Genomic DNA, 20055 nt, shown 5'->3' on the forward strand with positions numbered 1-20055 from the left:
TGTAGTCTATTAAGGGTTGTTGTGGTTGGAGGGTCAGGAGCCCTTCTGAAGAGTGGCCGGAAACGGAAGTGACCGGAAACGGAAGAGGAAGGGACACGAGGAAGAAAAGGGACGGGTCTTCTTCTTTTTTCCTCGCCCCGCTCCGACGAAAGGTGGGATTGATTGAGCCGTGTGGAAAAGCGGCGTTCCCGAGCCCGTCTGGCGAGAGGAGTTACCGGGACGGATACCTGCCCGGTGGACGTCAAACTGTCGTGTGGCCGTGCACCGACCCAGCGTTTGGCACCGTTCGCGACACCGTCTAAAAAGACGCGTACGGGTCGCCCGTTGGGGCCTAACACGCCTTGCAAGCGGCGTGGGGCTTTTGGCTGGCTTTCCCGTACCCGCTTCGCGTGGCCACGAGGGGCTGCAGCCGGGGTGTCGGGTACGATACCTGCCCGGTGGAAACACGTCCACCCGGGGTTCGTTCAACCGCCCGAGTGCGGCGATGCCGACCATCATCTTGGTCAGGAGGGGCCCAGAGACATTGTGCGGGACCGAGACCAAAAGGGGGTCGTGAGTACTCACGGGGACACACACATATAAGATGGCCATCTTAATCATAGGGAATTGATTGTGGATGGGGAATTGTTGATGGTTGTTTATTGTTGATTGCTCGGGGAAAATCTCCGTGGTGGTATCATTGAAATTGTATGGTATCATTACCATTGAAATATATCCTTGAACTTCAGTTGTCTCTTGGGTGGAATTCATATAGATTGCGTGGCGAAAGCGCATATATAATATAACTTTCTGGCGAAGTTCCTCTCACGGTCCGGGGGTCACCGAGACCAGGTATTCACCGAGGGGACCACGTAACAATTGCAAAAAGACGAATCAATAGGGAAATATTTAAAGCAAAAGGAGGGAGAAGGAGAAGTGATAGTCAGGGGTTAAATGCTGTGGGTTGAATGTTGAATGCAGTGCTGAACAAGTGGGTCTTGAGTGATGTTTTGAATGTGGTGAGTGAGGAGGAGTCTCTGATGGTGTGAGGTAGTGAGTTCCAGAGGGTGGGAGCAGCGATGGAGAAGGCCCTGTCCCCCCAGGATCTGAATTTGGTCCGGATGGGGGGGGCGGGGGGGGGGGTCAGGAGGTTGGTACCAGCAGAGCGGAGGTTGTGGGTGGGAGTGTGTCTGGAGAGGAGGTCAGCCAGGTAGGATGGGGCCAGGTTATGGAGGGCTTTGTAGGTCAAGAGGAGGATTTTGTACTGGATTCTCTGGGAGATGGGGAGCCAGTGAAGCTTGTAAAGGACGGGGGTGATGTGGTCACGGGTCCGGGAATGGGTGAGTAGACGGGCAGCGGAGTTCTGAATGTATTGGAGTTTATTGGTGATTGTTGAGGGTGAACCATAGAGGAGGCTATTGCAGTAGTCCAGACGGGAGGTGATGAAGGCGTGGATGAGGGTTTCTGCAGCCGTGGAGGAGAGGGATGAGCGGAGACCGGCGATGTTTTTCAGGTGAAAGAAGGCTGTCTTTGTGATCTGTTTAGTGTATTTGTCGAAGGAGAGGGTTTGGTCAAAGATGACGCCAAGATTCCGGATGAGAGGGGAGGTGGATACTGGGATACCGTTGATGTTGAGGGCAAAGTTATGGGTGGATTTTGTGAGCGTTTTTGGGCCAATGATGATTATTTCAGATTTATCACAGTTAAGTTTGAGGAAGTTGATTTGAAGCCAGGATTTTATTTCAGAGATGCAGTTTGTCAGGATAGAGTGGGTGTCGGTGGAGACGGACTTGGTGGAGATGAAAAGCTGGATGTCATCGGCGAAGCAGTGGAATTGGAGACCATGACGGCGGATTAAGTGACCGAGGGGGGACAGGTAAAGGATGAAGAGGAGGGGGCCAAGAACTGAACCTTGGGGGACACCTTGGGGGAGGGGAGCAGTGGGGGATTTGCAGTTATTGATGGAGATGAACTGGCGTCTGTCAGAGAGGTATGATTTAATCCAAGAGAGGGCAGTGCTGGTAATGTTAAAGGTGGATTCAAGTCGGGTGAGGAGGATGGTGTGATCGATGGTGTCGAAGGCAGCGCTGAGGTCGAGGAGGACGAGAATGTTGAGGTTGCCAGCGTCAGAGGAGAGGAGAAGGTCGTTGGTGATTTTGAGGAGAGCAGTTTCAGTACTGTGGTTGGAGCGGAATCCGGATTGGAATGTTTCATACAGGTTATTGGCAGAGAGGTGATGTTTGAGTTGAGCGGCTACAGCGCGTTCCAAAACTTTTGACAGAAAGGGTAGGTTGGAGATGGGTCTGAAGTTATTTAGGGTGTCAGGGTTTAGACCAGGTTTTTTAAGAATGGGGGTAACAGCAGCAATTTTGAGGGATGGTGGGACGATGCCTGTAGACAGGGAGGAGTTTATTGTTGCAATGATAAGTGGAGAGAGAGCAGGGAGGGAGGCCTTGACAAAGCTGGAGGGGATGGGGTCAAGAGTGCAGGTGGCAGTTTTCATTCCTATGAGGAGTTCAGAGAGGTCAGTAGGGGAGACCGGGGAGAATTGAGACAGGGGAAGGCAGGATAAGGGGGGGCAGGTGGTTGGAGGGGGAGCGGGTGCGGCGGTGGTCAAGCTGTTGTAGATGTTGTCAATTTTGCATTGGAAGAAAGAAAGGAAGGAGATGCAGTTGTCTACTGTGAATGACTGGGTGGTGGTGTCCAGGGGGCTGAGGAGTTTGTTTATTGTCGAGAAGAGTGCTTTTGGGTTTCCGGAGCCAGAGTGGATAATTTGAGAGTAGTAGGCGGAGCGGGCGTGGGAGAGGGCATCTTTGTAGTGTTGTAGGTGGTCCTTGTAGGCTTGGGAGTGAACTGTGAGACCTGTTTTATTGCGGAGTCTTTCAAGTTGGTGAGCACGAGTTTTCATCAGGCGGAGTTCAGGGGTAAACCAGGGAGCAGAATGGGTGAAAGAAACTGTTTTGGTTTTTACAGGTGCAAGCTGGTCAAGGCAGGAGGAGAGAGTGTGGTTGTAGTAGTCAGTGAGGTCGGAAGGGGTGTGGAGGTCAATGAAGGGAGAAGTGGACATTTTTTCAGAGAGGGTGGATGAGAATGAGGTAGGTGAAAGAGCGTTTAGCTTACGGAAGTTGATAGTGCGATAATGTCTTGGTGTTGGGGTGGGGATGTTGATGGTCATAGTGATGGCTAAGTGGTCAGAGAGGGTGAGGTCGGAGCCAGAGAGATGGTGCAAAATTAATCCAGTGGAGCAGACAAGGTCCAAAATGTGACCACGGATATGCGTAGGAAAGTTGACATGTTGAGTGAGGTTAAAGCAGGTGAGTAAATCAGTGAAGTCAGTGGTTATTGTGGAGTCAGTGGAGTCCATGTGGATATTGAAATCACCAAGGAGGAGGATTGAGGGGGAGAGGGAACATAGCTGGGTCAGAAAGTAGGAGAAGTCAGACAGGAATAATGGGTGTGGTTTGGGAGGGCGGTAGACGACAGCCATGACTGACTGCGTGCGACCAGAGAGTTTAAAAGCCAGGTGTTCAAAGGATGAGGATGAGGCGATGGGGATGAGGCTGGTCCTGATGTCTTGACGGTGGATAACGGCAATTCCACCACCTCGGCCCTCCGAGCGTGGTTTATTGACGTAGGAATATCCATTGGGTGTGGTGAGGTTGAGCGTGTAGTCGTCCAGTGGTTGTTGCCAGGTTTCGGTGAGACAGAGAAAGTCCAGTTTGTTATCCAGGATGTAGTCGTTGAGGATGAGGCTTTTGTTGTTGAGGGACCGGGTGTTGAACAGGGTGAGCTTGATGTTGTTTTGAACAGCGGGGATGAATTCAGGTGATTTAGCCATGGTTCGCAGGCAGGAGGTGCGATTTTGTGCGTTGCCGTGACTAGGTGCGCTGGGACGATGAGTGAGAGTGCGCTGAGCCGACCAGAGGACGGGGATGGAGTGACCTGATTGTACATATACAAACTTACGACCGGAGCCAAGGTGAATGTACCTGGGTCGTCGGAGGAGTCCATTTGATTTGATGGCAGAGATGCATGATGGGGTGGAGCGGGTATTGAGCAGAAGGAGCCTTGCGGCGGAGTACCGCAGAGCCATGCCAGGCAGGAGCGGAGAGACGAGCACGAGGCCAAGGTTGAGGAGGTGAAACAATGGTCCCAACCCACGGGAGCGGGCCCGAGGAAACGAAGGAGACGAAGGAGCCAGGTAGGTGAAGCCAGGAGCAGAGTCGGGACCAAGCAGAGGGCAGACAGGAGCAAAGAGACGATCACGAGGCCAAGGTTGATCACGGCAAAGCGGGAAATGCAGCGGCAATCAACCGCCGCCGCTACAAATCAAGATCACGGCGGGAAAACCGCCGCCACACCGCTGCGAAGGACACAACCCACGAGAGCGTGCCCGAGGAAACAGCGAGCAGGCGAAGGAGCCGGGCAGGCGAAGCAGGGAGCAGAGCCGGGACTATGCGGAGGGCAGACTCAATGGCCAAAAAATCCGCACGACCACCAAAAAACAAGCCACAGACAGTGGCCCGGTCGAAGAAGCGGCGAGCATGTGACGCCTGCGTCCTCTTCAGACCGGACCGGAAGCGGATTCCCATTTGTATTGAAATCTATGACCCATTTGTATTGAAATATTAAATTTATGACATCATAGGTCACATGGTGATTTGGCAGGCCAGATTGGATTGAAGGAAAATCTTAAATAATTATATCTCTGAAACCGCTAACCCTATCGATGCGAAATTTTACAAATATCATCCAACAGCACTGTTGCATGTAGTTTGAAAATGATGATGTCATAGATCACGTGGTTTGGCAGCCATCTTGGACAGAAAAACGAACCTTATCCAATCAACATGAAACTTCACAAACGTGATCCCCTACCCATACATATGCAGTGATGGCATCTACCCGTTGTGGGACCATGCGGAGGCATATTGGCGACAGTCACATTTTTTTTTTTTTTTTTTTTTGTATACAGATTCGAGGCTCGTGAAAGAGCTAACATTTATCAAACAAACAAATCAAACAAACAAGCAAACAAAGTATACAAAAAGGGGAGCGGTCGACAAGATGGGGAGAGAAGGGGAGGAAGCACACAAACACAGGGAGCAGGGACATCGGGAGATGTGTGGGAGGGAGAGGGCCTGGGGGGAGGTAGGATAGGTATAAAACGCAAGGACACCAAGGACTTCCAGGAAAGAAATCTCTCTTGTGAAATCTGATGACAAGGGCTATAATGCAGGAGTGGTCGAAGAGCATAAGTCTGGTTATAGAGTGGGTTTGAGATGTGGAACCACCTGCAGAAGTAGGAGCAGTAAAAAGGTGATGATCTAAAGTGGCCCCTTGTTTAACCAGGCCGTGGTTAATGCTTGAGACTTTGATTTTTAGCCAAGGCACGGAGTGAGGCGAAGATGATAATCCCAGGGCACTAATTAAGAGTTCAGAGAATTATCTTCATAAGGCAATGGAATGCACACAGCTATTCTGCATCAGTGAGAACACCAAATTGTCATTTCATCATGCACTTCCTCTATGTCCCGACCGCTCTGCCCTTTACAGATTCACGAGTTTTTTTTCCATAACCCCTCCGTTGTTGACCTCTTTGGTGAAGTCGGAAAATGTGTTTTTCTGTTGGAGACCCCGTGCGTTTCCCCCCACTACTTAGAATGATTGTTTTGGTTTCAATTTGCTTGTTTATCTCTACCTTTATTGTGATGAACTGTTGTCACATGGTTTGCAGGTGAAGCTCAAGTGGTGAAGTCAGAAACTTTTCAACACAACCTTCTTCAGACATGCAAGGATTATTTGAGCAATGTCCATGTGAAGCAGGAACCGTGTGATTCTCCACCCATGGAGCCAAGCAAAGGTGCTCAGCTGCTCGAAGGTAAGCCGGCTCTCAATAGCTCACATCACATTATGTTTACTTGTTTCGTTCATTCTTTCACAATGAAATCATTTTGTTTCAAACCTTTTTTTTTTTTTTTTTCTTCTTTTTTTTGTATACTGAATCGAGGCTCGTGAAAGAGCTAACATTTATTTCACAAACAAATCAACCAGACAAACAAAATATACAAAAAGAGGGAGCGGAAGACAATATGGGGAGAGAAGGGGAAGCACACAACCACAACATTTGAGAGCAGGGAGAAGTGTGGGAGGGAGAGGGCTTGGGGGCAGGAGGCGTTGGAAAGGGGGGGAGGGGGGGGGTGGGAGAAGTATAAAACACAAGGGGACCGAAATTAGCGGGGGTAGAAAAGATCAAGGTTTTGGATGGGGGAGGATAAGAGATGGTGGTGAACAGCTGTTTTAAAGACCTGGAGGGTGGAGTGGGATTGAAGAGAGTGAGGGAGTTTGTTCCAGAGGCAGGAGAAAAGAGGAATGAAGGAGTGAAGGTGAGCAGAAAGTCTTGATTTTGGCAGTTTAACCATAAGAGGGTTGCAGGCAGATCTTGTGCGACCTGTAGGAATATTTGGGGGACAGAGCCCAGAGAGGGCTGGGGGGGCAAGGCCAGAGAGGAGTCGGTAGAAGACGGAAAGACCACCAACCTGCCTGCGGTGAGTGAGTGAAAGGCCCTTGGAGTTAGCTTCATCGCGGGAGATTCCAATGATTCTGAACGCTTTGGTTTCAACAGCGTGAAGATGGGATAGGTGTGAGGCAGGAGCACCAGACCAGAGGGGAGAGCAGTATTCCATAGAGCTGCGGATGAAAGCCTTGTATGTGGTGAGGAGCTCAGGTGTGCCAAGGAAGGACTTCGCACGACGGAGGATGCCCAGTCGGCGACTGGCTTTGGAGGCCAGATTTGAAATGTGGTTTTCCCAGGAAAGATCATGGCAAATAGTGAGACCCAAAAGCTTGAGTGACAGAACTTCTTGGAGAGGATTATTCAGAAAGTGGATGGGAGGGTTTTCCAGTCGGTCTTTTCGGAGAGACATCGTAAGAGTGTGAGATTTATCAGGATTGAAAGACATGTTCCATTTGTTTGCCCAGTCTGTGATTTTGTCCAGGTCTGCAGAGAGTGAGGAGGCTGCAGACTGCCGATCTGAGGGATGAGGAATGGAGCGACAGAGAGTAGAGTCGTCAGCAAAGAGATAGAGAGGATTTTCAAGAGAGTCAGAGAGATCATTGATGAAGACCAGAAAAAGCACAGGGCCCAGAACACTACCTTGGGGAACTCCAGCCTGAACAGGAAGAGGAGATGAGAGAAACCCATTCAGGGCCACACGTTGACTACGACCAGAGAGGAAGTCCGCCAGCCATGCGTGGAGATTTCCATGGATACCAAAGGAGGAGGGTTTGGTGAGCAGAGCAGGGTGCCAGACCGTATCGAAGGCACGTGAAATGTCAAGGGAGACGGCTCTAATTTCCTGTTTGGCGTTGAGGACCTCCATCCATTGTTGAGAAAGCAGAAGCAGCATGTCCAGAGTAGAGTGACCAGGTCTGAAACCAAATTGATGATCAGAGATCAAGCCATTGGAGAAGAGGAAAGATTTCATATCTGAAGCAATGATGGATTCCATGACTTTGCTGATAATTGGGAGAAGGCTGATTGGTCTGTAGTTGCTGGGATCTGTTTTTGCACCTTTTTTGTGCAAAGCGGTGATGTTGGCTGATTTCCAAGCAGATGGCAGATGACCTTGAGCAAAAGAGAGGGTGAAGAGAACAGAAAGAGGGAGTGAAAGAGCGGAAGCACATGATTTTAGGACCCGTGGGCTGATGCCGTCAGGACCAGTTGCAGAATCAGAGTCGAGGGTTGACAGAAACTTTTCCACCTTGTCAGGAGGAAAGGACACAGAGTCCAGGAGCAGCAACATTGTTCTAGTTTTACAACTAAAATGGCTGCCAGTCTACCAGTCGACCATCTCTAATCAGATAGCAAAATAAAGTGAGGTATATGTGTATGCCATCATCTACACTGCTTATGCCAAGTTTGAACAAAATCTGACCATACAGGTTCAATAAATAGTTGGGGACATGTTTAAGTAACAAAATAGCCGTCAGTCGGCCATCTTGGATCTAATCTCGTAAAAAAAATGACGTGCTTATGTAAGCCATAATTTGTTAACTGTGTGCCAGGTTTAAACAATATCAGCAAATGTATTTCCAATAAATGTTTGAGGATGTGTTCAACATCGGGGTTTTTTTTACAAGTAAAATAGCCGCCAGTCGGCCATCTTTGATTGCATCGCGAAACAAAATGATGTGCATATGTATACCATCATGTGTTGTCTTTCTGCCTAGTATGGCCAAAATCGGTCCATACATCTCCGAGATATGGTTGCGGAGGCACGGACATATGGACGGACGAGACCAAATCCATAAGCCCCTGTTTCGGACTAAGTTCAATGGGGGGCTAATAACCTTCTGTGGAACTTTTTGGTGTCCCAGCAGGTGTTGTAAGGTAGGTAGGAGGTTTCAGAAATTCCTCAATACAATTACGATTTTGAAATGTGATCGACACGAACCTCTTTCCCAAACCCGGAAGTGAACAGATGACAACAGTTCGCTGGTTTGATAAATATCCCAATACAATCGTGATTTAACATTATATTTTGATACATTAGTACCATAGTATTAATTTGTGATTGGAATGATGAATGATGCTGTTTGGAATGAAAATATAGAGATATTGAGTTTAAAACAGAATGAGGAAATGACGTAAGGGTTTTCATCCGTGACATTCGCGGATTCCCCATTGCAGTTTTACCATGAACTGGATATAGCAACATTCAGACGGGGTACGTTTTTTTGTCCAAGTCATTCACGAACCAGCTGTCAATGCCTGACGTTCGATTGAAGGTGGAACAGGAATGTGGAATTTATTGGTACATCGTTTGCCATTCGCCTTTTTTTACCCAAGCCATTCACGAACCAGCTGTCCATGCCTGGTCAAAATTTTTTGATACTTTCATTATTTGTTAACTTGTAACCCAACCCAGATCATACTATTCTCTTCAAATGAAGTGTCAAACAAGCCTGGCTACGCTGTCGTTAGACTATCGGTCTTGTTAGCTCACCTGGAACGAAGTTCAGGGAAGCTTATGCGATGGCACGTCGTCCGTCCGTCGGTCCGTCCATCAGTCCGTAAACACTTGCAACTTCTTCTCCGAAACCGCTGAAGGGATTGTGACCAAACTTGGCATAAATGATATTTGTTGTTGTGACTAAAGTTTGTTCACAGCATTTTAAAATGTTGGGGTCTAAGGGGGTTTACCAGGGGGTCAAAGTGGATCCAGGGTTGACCCCAACCCCCCCCCCCCCCAAATAGGTATTTGCTTTTTCCTCTGAAACTACACACAATATTTCGATGAAACGTGACCACAACCTTCATCACCCGTAATGTACCGAAGTTTGTTCACGGCGCTAAGAAAATCAAAATGGGGCCAAGGGGGGTCAAAGTGGGTCAAAGTGGGTCCAGGTTTGACCCCACGCCCCTCCCCCCCCCCCCGAAATAGGTATTTGCTTTCTTCTCAGAAACTACACATGCAATTCCGATGAAACTTCACCACAACCTTCATCACCCGTGATGTACCAATGTTTGTTCAAGGCATTAGAAAAATTGGGGTCTGAGGAGGTATGCAGGGTTAGGGGGGGGGGGGGGGGTTGCCCCCCCCAAATAGGTATTTTTTTGTTTGTTTAAAGTCATGTTTATGTTAGTATGATTCTACATGCTGCCCTGTCTTCTAGCAACCATTAAAATTGGTTGAAAATACCTTTAGTCAGTGCAGTATACTGTTTATTCTACCAGGTGAGCGCCAGGGGTATTGCCCCTATGTTTTTTTTATTTAAATTGTTTAAACCACCCCAGGAAACTCTTGTTTCAGCATTACAATTCAATGTTGTGACTCATTTCAGACCAACCAAAGTTAAAACAGGATCCACTAAAGTCTCCTTTACAATTTACATTGATCTGAGAGGAGACTAATGATGAAAATGGTGGTTCTTCGGAAAGCACAAATTTCACTATCTTTGGGATATCTAATGCCCACAGTCTGCTTTCAAGATAGGGCAGCCATCATAACCTCGTGACGCAACACCACGCAAAACACTTTGATTGACATTTAGTTTGATGTAATTCCACAAGGGAAGGCAGCCAACCTGGAAAACCGAGAAGAGTACAAACAACCACTGAGTTATTCTATCAATATTGTTTTACATTTTTCTACCTTGATTCCTCACCTGCACGCCGCAGTGCCCCGTACAGTATTTGTACGGCTCCGCACTCAGCCTCTTTGTGAGAAGTCGGCTACACACATGGTCGATAGGCTAAACCAGTGCCAGCAAGAGGAATCTTAAAAGTGTGACTTTCATGGCAATGCACCGAGGTTGCTGAGTCAACAAATGGCAGACTTGGAGGGAAAAAGTGTCGGAGGGAGTTCGATGAATGTGATGTATGCGGTTAAATGTGTCTGCATTTCCATGGCATTATACTTCTCAGTTACCCTCCCATTGCTGGCTCTGAGTGTTTGTGCCTGCCTTTGTAGGCCCCAAATGGGCGTCGGGCGGGCTGTAAGCTTACATTATGCATCATATCTGTCCGTGCGTCTGTCCGCAGCCTCGACTCGAAAATGAATGGATGCATTTGTTTCATATTCGACATGTTTATGCAACAGTGCTGGGGGATGAGGCAATCAAATGTTTTTGGGATTGGAGCCAACTTAGAATTTGGGCAAATTAAAAAAAAAAACATTTGATGGGAGAGAATAGTACAGGATGGTATTTGCTTGCAGGAGCCATTATTTATTTATACAAGTTTACCATCTTCACTGCCACATGTAACTTTGAATTATGTATTTATACAATATACACCACCATCCATGCAACTAACATACCACCTTGAATTATTTATTTATTTTGATACACTTTACTATCTCCACTACCTACTCTACCACCCTCAATCCTTGTTGATTAATTTATACTAGTACACCTACTCCTTATGGGAGTGGCAGGAAGGGTTATGTTATTATCCTGTCTTGGATATATAGATTATAGTAGATCTAGGCTCAGGTCCATTAGTCTGTGGTGGATGCAAAAAGCATTGAATGGCTCAACGATGCTGGGATTCCTCCAGACTTCTTTCAGTTTAGTGTTAAACAGCAGTAGCGACTGTTTAAAAAGGAAATCATACGTGTTTGTGGTTTATAATTTTATTTATTTATTGTAGACTTGCCCCACAAAATGCCACAATAAGCTATTTATACATGTTAACACCGCGTTTGCACGAAGTTGAAAAACCCCTTGGGGAGATAGTGTAGGCTGGTATGTCATTTCGTGTTTTTTTTTGTTAAAAGCAAAATTCCACTTGATTCCTTGTCTTTGGGGTGTCACATGTTCGAAAAAATAGGTTGTTAATTTTTTTAAACGGATTAAGGGTGTCAAATCCAAGATGGCCGCCAAAATATATAAATTCCATTAAAACTGGTATTCTGAACACAGTATGAGGTCCAAATTAATGATAATCTATCTATAATTCCACTAATCTCTGTGTGTGTGTATGTTTGTTTGTGACCGCTGTTTCTCGACAACCACGGGTCCGATATACTTTAAACTTGCCAGGTATATTGCTGGGGACCCGAGGATGTGCCTTTTCAAGGTTTCATATTAATCGGACAAGTAGTTACCGAGCTATGGCGATTTAGCCGTTCGCCGTTCGCTTTGGCCGTTGCGAATGGACCAAACCATTTCATGTAAATAGAGGGGGGGGGGGGGGGGGGTTCTGTGGTCGTTGCGAATGGACCAAACCATTTCATGTAAATAGAGGGGGGGGATTGTCACTGTACTCGCAAGCCGTTCGCCGTTCGCTTTGGCGTTGCGAATGGACCAAAACATTTCATGGACCAAACCATTTCATGTAAATAGAGGGGGGGGGATTGTCACCGTACTCGCACCCACGTACCCACGTACCCACGTACGGGCATTGCACCCACGTACGGGCATGCCCTAGTCTATCTATAATTCCAGTAATCTCTGTGTGTCTGTGTGTTTGTCTGTGACCGCTGTTTCTCGACAACCACGGGTCCGATCTAATTGAAACTTGCCAGGTATATTGCTGGGGACCCGAGGATGTGCCTTTTCAAGGTTTGAAATTAATCGGACAAGTGGTTCCCAAGGTATGGTCACCGTACTCGCAAGCCGTTCGCTTTGGCTTTGCGAATGGACCAAACCATTTCATGTAAATAGAGGGGAGGGGTTCTACCGTACTCGCAAGCCGTTCGCTTTGGCTTTGCGAATGGACCAAACCATTTCATGTAAATGGAGGGGGGGGATATAATTTTAGATATATATATAGTACGGGCACGCCCTAGTACCCATAATTTCAATACCAAGGAGTTCAAAATCAAAATCCAAGATGGCCGCCACTTCTTAAATAACCACAGTACAAAAACTTAATGTTCTTGATAACACAAATTGTGAATGATGAAATAGGTCCATTTTGGTGGTAATGCCCACATAAGTAATGCTAGGCCGTTGGGGAAACATGTTACTGATTCGTTGAAATCGGTGGATGCCAGCCATAGTGAGAAATAGTGAGAAAATCCAATATGGCTACCACTGTTTTACACAAAGGTCCACATTGCTATAACAATGATAGCGTAATGTAATTTCCTGTTTGACCATATTTAAATATTCCTGTCTCACAATCATCCGTTTTACCTTACAAGTCCTCGTGTTCATCTCCCACAATGTTCTGAGCTGATTGTTCATTGTTGCTACAGCCGTAGTTCAAACAGCTACAGACCTCTGTGCATGGGAGTTTATTGCTGCGGCAACTACAGGAGTTTCCTTTGCATCCTGATTTGCAGCCACATTTTACCAGCTTAGTCACGGCCTCTGGTGCTGGAGGGTTCAAACACATCACCGGAAGAAATCTATTTTCCTCTGACTTCCATCCGTAGTCAGTGGGAGAAGGAAGGGACGGTTGACTTTCGCATGCCTGCATCCATATCATTGCAATATAATGTGCTCGCAGAATGTGTGGTGTCAATGATCCAGAGGTTGGAGGCAGACTCTCTCCCTCGGCCTGTCGATTTGAGTACAAGAACCATAGTAGTGCATTTACTTTGGTGTGTGTTTTGGATCTGTACAACAAGCAAACGAACCTTTCCAGTTGGTCAATTGCGTTTGGAGAGGGTGTAGCAGCAGATTTGCCAAGTGAAGCAAGTGAATCCAGTATCATATCATCGCAGGACATGAACACCTTCATACACCAGTCCTTTGTCCTGCCGGCGAACCTGCCACACATATCTGATCCTGTGAAAGAATGAAACCCGAGAATAGCTGAGGCGCGGTTAACTCCTAACTTTTCAAAGATAGGTTTGACTGCAATTTTCCTATTCAGTTTTCCTTTTCCGGTAAGGAAATATGTCTCAGCAGGTAGCTGTGGATACATGTGGATCATCAGCAAGAAGACATCGGTATCTGGAGAGTCTATTACAAGTTCTACATCGCCGTTAACTGTTAGGGCATGGAGCAAGAGTAACGTATCCGCTTCTTCATGACCGTGTTTTACCAATTCATCAGGCACACTTACATTGCCTTTTGTCTCAGTGCCGAAGGTTACCATGAACTTCTTCAATTTGTTGGCAGAGCTGTTGCTGTGATCCAGAGTCTTTGCAGCTAAATACTCTACAAGTTCTGCCTTGGTTTTGACACTTGAAAGGAAGTCCTTCAAGGAAATATTCTGGATCAGTGTACTATCTTGGATGTGATAGTAGGTCGAGTTTCCCTTTGTTCTCTTTTTTCTCATTTGCTCTTTCAGAGAACTTTCGACGTATCTGTCAAATACCAGTCTTACTTCGTCGTAGTTAGCTGCAATCCTGATAAGCTTTTCAAGAAATGACATGGCAAAACCACTGCATGTTTTCATTTTGTCTGTCTTGGAGATGGAGTTAACGAGGGCCATGCCATCTATGACTACAACTTTAAATTTCTCAGACATGTCGGACATGTCAGTTGAAGCTTCTTGCTCAGGCTGCGCTTCTTGTACTTCAGGCGCCTCGGCTTGGGGTGGTACTTCAGTTTGGGAGTTTTCACTCAATACTTGGTCGCCAGAAACACTCGGTATGGCATTAGCTGGATCGCTTGTGGCTTCTGTTGGGCTAGGTTGCTCCTTGGTAACTAGCGCTTCAAGATGATGAAGGACCTTAGCCTTGTCATATGCTAGGAGAAGTGACCCATCCGAAGCGAAAAGGGCACGTGGAACAATTCCAAATTCATACTTCCCAATACAGTCCTTTAGATCAAGGTCTGGACGGCTTCTTGATGCTACTATAAACCTCTGTAGGAGTCCTCGTTCTTCTTTGACTTTAATGAGTTTGTCACCTGCTTTCACTTTCTTCACTGTGTTGGCACTTTTGAAAGTGCCTATGTTCTTTCTCTTCATTGGATCCCACACTGAAAGTTTTCCTTCTGTAAGGCGTTCTTTGACAAATGTCTGGAACAACTGTTGTCCGATGGCATCGCGGTCTACTATGTCCTTTGTTACCTTTTCATCAATTACTTTCTTGGTAACAAGGTTACACAGGTCACTCTCATCGGTTACGAATGGGTCTCCATGAACAACAAATACCTCTGTCAATCTAGCGGAATTTCTCATTACTCGGGTGGACTTTCCCCCTGTGATCTCGTGGTGTTGGTCTCTGGTATCAGCACCTTCCATGCCATATTCTCTTTGAAACTCCTCTACTAGATTAGACAAGTCAGGTGCAATCAGGAAGAAACGGTCTAGAGCTCTCTCAATTTGGGTTATTCCAGTAATGCCTCCAATGACCTTGAGTTTGCGGTTCTTCTGCTCAATTCCGTGATCTGGACCTATTGAAGTGAATGCAGCAATCCCCTTCGTCACACAGAAATTTCCTTTCAGGAGTTCTGCCCAGACATCTGGAAAAACTTGTTCTGTTTGCTGCATTGTTGACAGGTACAAAGGGAGCAAACGTGCGTAGTTCAGGTGGTCGTGAGCAAAGAAGTACTTGATAAGAGCTTCAGTGCTTTCCATATGCAGCAGCAGGTCCCGTTGTCTGGTAGCTCTAATATACTGAAGGATAGTTTCAAACTGCCTCAAGTAGTTACGGATGTAGTGTTGAATTGGTGCTGGATTGCTTTCAAACTGTCCCAACTTTGTGAGGATATCTCTAGATTCGAACATGGTCATGGTTTCTCTGACGGCATCTCTGAGGTTTTGACGGTTGCCTGTGTTCATGCTGATATCTTTCTGATATGCTTTTTCCAAATCAATGGACGCTTCACTTAGGAACACTTTCTCTTCTGGTGCTTTTGTTAGGAACCTGTCAAAGAAGAGATGGTATAGAGCAAGCAATGTTACAGTATGTGCTTCTAGGGACCTGTAGAGATGTTTTCCATTTAGGATTTGCGTTACGGTTGTTGGAGAATATAGTCCAGCTTCGACCCAAGCCTGGTCAATGCCGCTTCCTTCTGCCATATTGAAATTGAATTTGAATTTGACTGCCATATTGAAATTAATTGTTTTTGAACTCCTTGGTATTGAAATTATGGGTATTATCATTAATTTGGACCTCATACTGTGTTCAGAATACCAGTTTTAATGGAATTTATATATTTTGGCGGCCATCTTGGATTTGACACCCTTAATCCGTTTAAAAAAATTAACAACCTATTTTTTCGAACATGTGACACCCCAAAGACAAGGAATCAAGTGGATTTTGCTTTTAACAAAAAAAAAACACGACAGCCATTTTTAAGACATAGCAGCCTACACTAAGAGGGATATTATTAGTATAAATATTGTTTTGTAATAACATTAATATTATGATATTATCACAAGTGTTGTTAGCCCGTCTCGTGCACAGCAGGAGATGGGGTTTTGCAATCACTTCTGGGTGTCTGTCTGTGTCTGTCTGGGTGTGTGTCTGTGTGTTTGTGTGTGTGTGTGTGCGTGCGTGCATGCGTGTATGTTTTTCTGTGTTTGTGTGTGTCTGTTTTTCTGTGTTTGTGTGTGTGTGTGTGTGTGTCTGTTTTTCTGTGTTTGTGTGTGTGTGTGTGTGTGTGTGTGTGTGTGTGTGTGTGTGTGTGTGTGTGTCTCTTTTTCTGTGTTTGTGTGTGTCTGTTTTTCTGGGTTTGTGTGTGTGTGTGTGTGTGTGTGTGTGTGTGTGTGTGTGTGTGTGTGTGTGTGTGTGTATGTAGCTGTCTGGGCTGTAACCTTTTTTACCGTTTGAGTTTTGTCATCAAATTTTCACCAAAGCTTTATTATGATAATATAGAGAAGTCATATTAATAATTTTCTCAAAAGGTCAAAAGGTCAGCATCACATAAAATCAATTTTCATCTGATTGACCTGAAATTTTAAGAATTTGCATATTGGGTCACTTAATTGGTTCACTAATCAAAAGGTAGGAGTCAATTGTTTTTTTTTAGATCAAAAGGTCAAAGGTCAAGGTTGCATAAAATCATCAATTTTTGTCCAATTCACCTGAAGTAAAAAAAAAAAGAATTTGCATATTGGGTCACAGAATAGGTTCACCAATCAAAAGCTCGAAGCTGATTTTTTTTTTTTTTAGATCTAAAGGTCAAGGCTCCATAAATCATCAATTTTCATTTTGTATTTTTTAAAAACTGTTTTCAATACTTTTAGCATATGGAAGAAGAAGAGGAAGAAGAAAACGTCTGAATACAAACAGACACGGATGGGCTTTGAATTTTCAGATGCTTTCTAGTTTTTACTTTTGCTATTAAATTGCATGATCAGCTATATTAACACGGATATACACATTAACACGGATTTCACCGAAGGCGGAATACTCCGTTGGGAAGGGTGCGGGTGGGGTGGGGACGGTGGGGACGGTGGGGGGGGGGGGGGGGAGGGGGATTTAGTCACCCCAACCTGTGCCGTGTGACTCTTCGTCCTCCTGTCTAGTTTGGTTGAGATTGGATAAGTAACGACTGAATCCATCGTGGTCAAAAATACACACAGACAGACAGACAACGATTGCGTATTTTAGTATCATGATTCACGTCACCATCCCCACTCCCAGCACATCACTTATATTTACGTATTTTTAATGCAAAATCTACACGTATTTTTAATGCAAAATCTACACGTATTTTTAATGCAAAATCTACACGTATTTTTAATGCAAAATCTACACGTATTTTTAATGCAAAATCTACACGTATTTTTAATGCAAAATCTACACGTATTTTTAATGCAAAATCTACACGTATTTTTAATGCAAAATCTACACGTATTTTTAATGCAAAATCTACACGTATTTTTAATGTGCCGTTAGGGTTTAGGATGGGGGGGCTGTCCTTGTTTTTTATTTATTTAAATTTGCCTCTTGCTTGTCTGTGTACATAATATGATGCATTGTCTTTCGGAGTGATGGATAAAGCAATACACACCGGACCCTCAGGGATGTCTGACAGCTTGTCTTTGTGGCTGATGCTTCCGTTTGTCTCAGTCTTTTCCAGGCTCGAGTACTTGGATGGGATGTCCTCATCTGAGTAATGCAAGCTTCCTGGACTTGGCCTGGGAGGAGATCTGTAAAGGAGGTAAAATACGCGCACAGCACACAAACCATGGTTTTCATAAAACTGTTCCATGCAACAATTAGAATCATTCATTGAACCTTAACGGTGATTGCTAAATCCCAGGAAAGAGAGTTGTCATGGACAGGGTTCAGCATTGGGCTACTAGATTGATTCTGGGCCTAGCTAGACATATATAATAAAGAAGACGAGAGTTAAGACAGTAGTACGGAAGAGTAGTTAATGCATGGAATGGTCTCCTTGGTAAGGTAGTGGCAGCAGAAACAGTAGATAGGTTTAAATTGTAATTAGATTGGTACCTATAGCAGCTCGGGAGATCGAGGGGTCCAGAGATTTTGGCAGGACATCTAGGTAGCTTGAGTACAGATGGATGACTGTGTACATCTTTGCTGAGTGTGCTGTGTGTGTGAGAGGGTTTTGTGAAACAAACAAATTTTCCCATTTTAAATTTAGCCCCCTTGTGGTATCCCTGAACTTGCCACACTTTTCTCATGCCCACTACTCCGCTCGTTCCCCTAACGCAAGTCATTTTGACGGATTCATTTTGCGCTCCCCCACAGCCATTCACAAACCCCAAGTCCTCACCCTCCCCCTCCCAACCCTAAGACATTGATCCCCTTCCTTCTCCAAATATTCAAAAACACCACAACTCCACAACCCCCCTCCCAGCCCCAAGGCCTCAATCCCTTATCTACTCCAAGCTTTCACCCATCCCCCACCACGATTCCTCAATCCACCCCCTTCTGGAAGTCGTTGACCTGACCCCTCTCCCTCCCTGCACCCTCAAAGCCTCAACCTCTCCCCCCCCCCCAACTCTGTCCCATCTTTGCTCTCTCCCCTAACCTCAATACCCCATGACTCTCCCTCCCAACCCTCAGGCATCAATCACCTCCCCACTTCAAGCCTTCAAACCCCCTCCCCTCCTGTCACGGTCACCTGTCCAACTCACAATCCCACAAGATATGCGGAAAAGATGTGTCACCATGAGGAGGTTATGGCCCGTCATGGTTGCTTGTCCAACTCATAATCCTGCGAGATATGAGGATAGGATATGTGATCGTGACCAGGATATGGCCCACCATGGTTGCCTATCAAGTGCCCAATCCCGCAAGATATGCGGAAAATATATAATGACGGGTTTAAGCCCTGCTTGAAAGAATACCACATAGTTATTTGAGCGGTGCGTAAGGTAACAGACCGCTGCCTCTATCATCATTGAGGCCTATCGTCACAAGGCTCATGATGCCTATCGACGTCCGTTTAACTATCGCATTGGTCATTTTACAATGAAGGGAAAAGTTATAGGGAGGGCATGACGATTGTGAATATGACAGATCCAAAGATGTCTGACTTTGCATAGCAGCAAGCCTAAACATGGCAACTGTATGATTTTTTTTAAAGTGGAAATTGTGGGTGGAGTCAGGCAAACTGTCCAACCAATGGGTGGAACGGAATGTTACAGATGGACAGACACACAAACAAGCCTATTATCTACCATATAAAACACAATGTCAGTTTGTGTGTGTGTTGTACAGATGTCTGTCCCCATTCATCAGGTTAGGTTTTGAAGGCCAATCTTTTAACACGAATGTGCGTTCACCATGGTCTATTTTTGAGGATAAAACAAACTCGAAAAACATTTTCCATAAAAGAGTAATTATGTCTCTTCTATTGGAACTGTAGACGGTGGCTTGCAAACCGAGCCTCAAGGGCGGTGTACAGAAGCGTTTTTTTAAATACCAATAAATACAAGGCGCAGGGAGGTGAAATTAGCTGAACATGTGAGTAAAACGAGTGTTCATTTATGTCCGCAGGATGTCAAATAAATAAAGAAGATATACAAGCACACCTGACACTAGGCCGAGGCTTCAGACTTTGGCACACTCACGTGACTGCACCGTCGAATAAACTGTTCCAACCCGTCATTTTTTGACGGGCTTTTTACTAGTTATTAAGATTCATGATGCGTATCGCACATTTCATGAACTGACAGTACATAAAAAAAACTTGCATTACCAATAAAACACACACACATACACCCTTCTACAATGACACTCTGTTTGCATTCGTATAAGTTACAAGAAGTAAGCATAATCAGACCTCAGACTTGTCATCACTCTTCTCAGATTACTGGACCTTCACTTGCTTTGTGTTCATTGGCTGGCCGGGAAACGGGCCCCAAGGGATAGCCAATGAGAGCTGGAAAGCATCAGTGAGGGAGGAATGACTGGGTGCTGCAGTCTCAGTTTATTACTTTACGTCGATACAATTCCACTGGAAAGATGGCTTTTGGCTTTGCTCGCTCACCTCGGATTTGGATGGAAAGTTTCCGGACGGCATTATATATTAATGAAGAACGATGCATAATGATTAGGACGGCTCGAGTGAAACTTACTTTTACACAATTGATGGCAACTGAGGTGCTGGTGGAATATTGCTCACGTGCTCCCAATTCTAATGGACAATTCTTCAGTAAAATGTGCCATCGGTAATGTGACAATGTGAAGGAGATGGGCATTCACCTCCTCCATGTTCGTGGATATTCCTTTGCTGTCGTGG

General features: G+C 45.5%; 1 protein-coding gene across 1 annotated transcript in view; it reads right to left on the reverse strand.

Annotated features, from left to right (window-relative positions):
• The window catches only part of LOC144892260 (protein sidekick-2-like), a 71506-nt gene that overhangs the window by 12443 nt on the left and 39008 nt on the right, over positions 1-20055 (reverse strand). The window contains exon 5 of the mRNA XM_078778007.1: positions 17350-17488. Within this exon, the coding sequence (XP_078634133.1) occupies positions 17350-17488 (139 nt within the window). The remainder of the gene's footprint in view (positions 1-17349; positions 17489-20055) is intronic.

This window comes from Myxine glutinosa, chromosome 5 (genome assembly GCF_964187855.1).
Source record: "Myxine glutinosa chromosome 5, kmMyxGlut1.1, whole genome shotgun sequence".
NCBI classification, from domain to species: domain Eukaryota; kingdom Metazoa; phylum Chordata; class Myxini; order Myxiniformes; family Myxinidae; genus Myxine; species Myxine glutinosa.